This window comes from Octopus bimaculoides, chromosome 12 (genome assembly GCF_001194135.2).
Source record: "Octopus bimaculoides isolate UCB-OBI-ISO-001 chromosome 12, ASM119413v2, whole genome shotgun sequence".
NCBI classification, from domain to species: Eukaryota; Metazoa; Mollusca; class Cephalopoda; order Octopoda; family Octopodidae; genus Octopus; species Octopus bimaculoides.
In genome coordinates this window covers 29,315,149-29,317,445 of record NC_068992.1, presented here as the reverse complement: position 1 = coordinate 29,317,445, position 2,297 = coordinate 29,315,149, and the positions used below count along the sequence as shown (strand labels likewise).

Below are 2,297 nucleotides of genomic sequence, written 5' to 3'. Positions count from 1 at the left end.
CAAATCGTTATGTCAGAAAAATGTTATAAAATTTTGAGTATAGAAACATTGTATTTGGAGAAATAACCGGTTTCGTATTTTCTTTTCAATTTCTCTACTTGTATCGTAACATGTCTTCGCTCCGGTGTATAATACGGTTATTTCTCCAAATACAATGTTTCTATACTCAAAATTTTATAACATTTTTCTAACATAACGATTTGAATATATACTTTAACCATGTAACACAATCCTTCTGTAGTTTTTTCACTCTTGCCTCCCCTGGTAGTTTATGAAAATGTGCTTTCTTGTATCTCTAATATAAGTGCTGTCTAGCACCCTCAGTCACATTTCAGTGACAACTGAATATATATATGTATATATATATATATATATATATATATATAAATTCTCATGGAAATATGTATGTACAAGCACGTCTCAGATACATTTAATTCCCATTTAATAAATCAGCATAGACTCTTTGGAAAAGTTAGGAATAACTACGTCATTATTATTTCCAATACCATCAGTATCACGACCTACAGTATCACCACCGCCAGTGTCACTACCACACCCACCACCATCATCATCACTCTCATCATAATTTCCGTCATGCCTATGTAAAGCAACTATAATCACCTTCATCCACAGCATCATGTCACTATTACCATCAAAGCAGCTTCACGGTGCATTAGAAAATTTTTTATCAAGAACAACTGGATGATGAAATTGATAAATCTCACTGAAATGTTATAACTACGTGCATATCAATAATTTGTTTTTGCTTTTATATAATCAATGTTTAAATACTGCGGATGTTTGCCTCGGCTTACACAGTTTTAGAGGTCACTATCTCAAGGCATTCGACCTTACGTAGGTTTGGTAACTTTATTCTATGATATTTGCAATACTGAACTACCAATAGCTTCTTGGGACAAAGATTTTTATTTGCAAAATATGTATCAGTCAAGTGCAAGAATCAAAATACCTCACCCCTGAAATGTTTAGTCGTATGCTATTGTAAGAAATCATCTGTGGAGTAACATAATCGAGTGCGTAGCCAGTAGATTGCCAAACGTCGGTACAGGGTGAGAAAAAATTTCTCCCAGTATTTTACAAATTCTGTTTAGCTTCTGAGTTCAAACTTTACCTTTGTCATTTGCCTTTAATTTATCCGAAATCAGTAAAAGAATGTGGTAGCATTGAACTTGAATTAGAACAGATTATTGTTATTATTGTTATTGCTGTTGTTGTTGTTATTGTTGTTGCTGTTATCATCATCATCATTATTATTACTATTATTGTTATTATTATTACGTCATCATGATTATTATTATTGTTGTTGTTATTATTATTATTATTATTATTATTATTATTATTATTATTATTATTATTATTATTATTATTATTATTACTATTGTGATAAAAGTGATGAGTCGACAAAATGCTTAGTGGCATTTCATCTGTGTTTACGCTCTGAGTTCAAATCTTGCCGGGGTCAATTAGGCGTTTCTTCCTCTCGGAATCGCTAGAATATGTATCAGTCGATTAGCCACGACCCCAAAATTTCTAGCTTTGTGCCTACTTTAGAAAAAACTATTATTACGATTATTATCATCTTCTTTGTACTCAAGATGATCATTATTATTAACATGATTTCATGTTTGTCAGTATTGTTATTATTACGAAAAAAAAGCAGTATTTCATGTAATAAATTTGAAAATATTCTTCAGTTTTCGTCTTTAAAAAGAAATTGTTTCAGTTAATGATCTTGCAAAACCATTTTTAAAATGTTTATATATATATTCTATTTCGCTTCTATTTTGTAGGAATAGAACCAACACAAACGACCAACGGACAAATATCTAACTCACAGTTCACGCCACAGTTGCCTTGTTTCCTTCTACTATTTTACTTACTTATATATTCAACAGAACATCTGTAGCAACGGACAGGAGTGCGTGAGCAAATATGGTGGCCTTTTTGATTAATATTATCAGATTTGGTCTGAAGATCAAATTTCAGCCAGACTGCTTAACTTGCAGGGGGAATTCCACAAGCAGGAGGACCTGGCAGATGGTTTGATACAATGATGGAAGTCCGCTTGAGCCGTAAATCAAGTCTTAAGTCATTAGAAACTTTGATTGGGCTGAATTGAATCCAGTCAAAGATCATTTGATCCGTTAAGAAGTAGTCGCTTCGATACGACCAGAATGTTAACGCTAAGACTGACAGCAAATGAACGAAAATGTAACACACACATAACATTTATGTAAGCGTAGATATATGCATATATATATATATATGTATATATA

At 32.1% G+C, this 2,297-nt stretch overlaps 1 protein-coding gene across 6 annotated transcripts in view; it reads left to right on the top strand.

Moving 5' to 3' along the window:
- LOC106869914 (protogenin A) overlaps window positions 1-2,267 on the top strand; it is a 1,534,154-nt gene extending 1,531,887 nt beyond the window's left edge. For all 6 annotated transcript variants that reach the window (XM_052972124.1, XM_052972123.1, XM_052972126.1 and 3 more), the window contains one exon: window positions 1,812-2,267. In XM_052972124.1, the coding sequence (XP_052828084.1) occupies window positions 1,812-1,927 (116 nt within the window). In that variant the 3' untranslated portion in view covers window positions 1,928-2,267. The remainder of the gene's footprint in view (window positions 1-1,811) is intronic.
- Window positions 2,268-2,297: the final 30 nt, after the last annotated feature.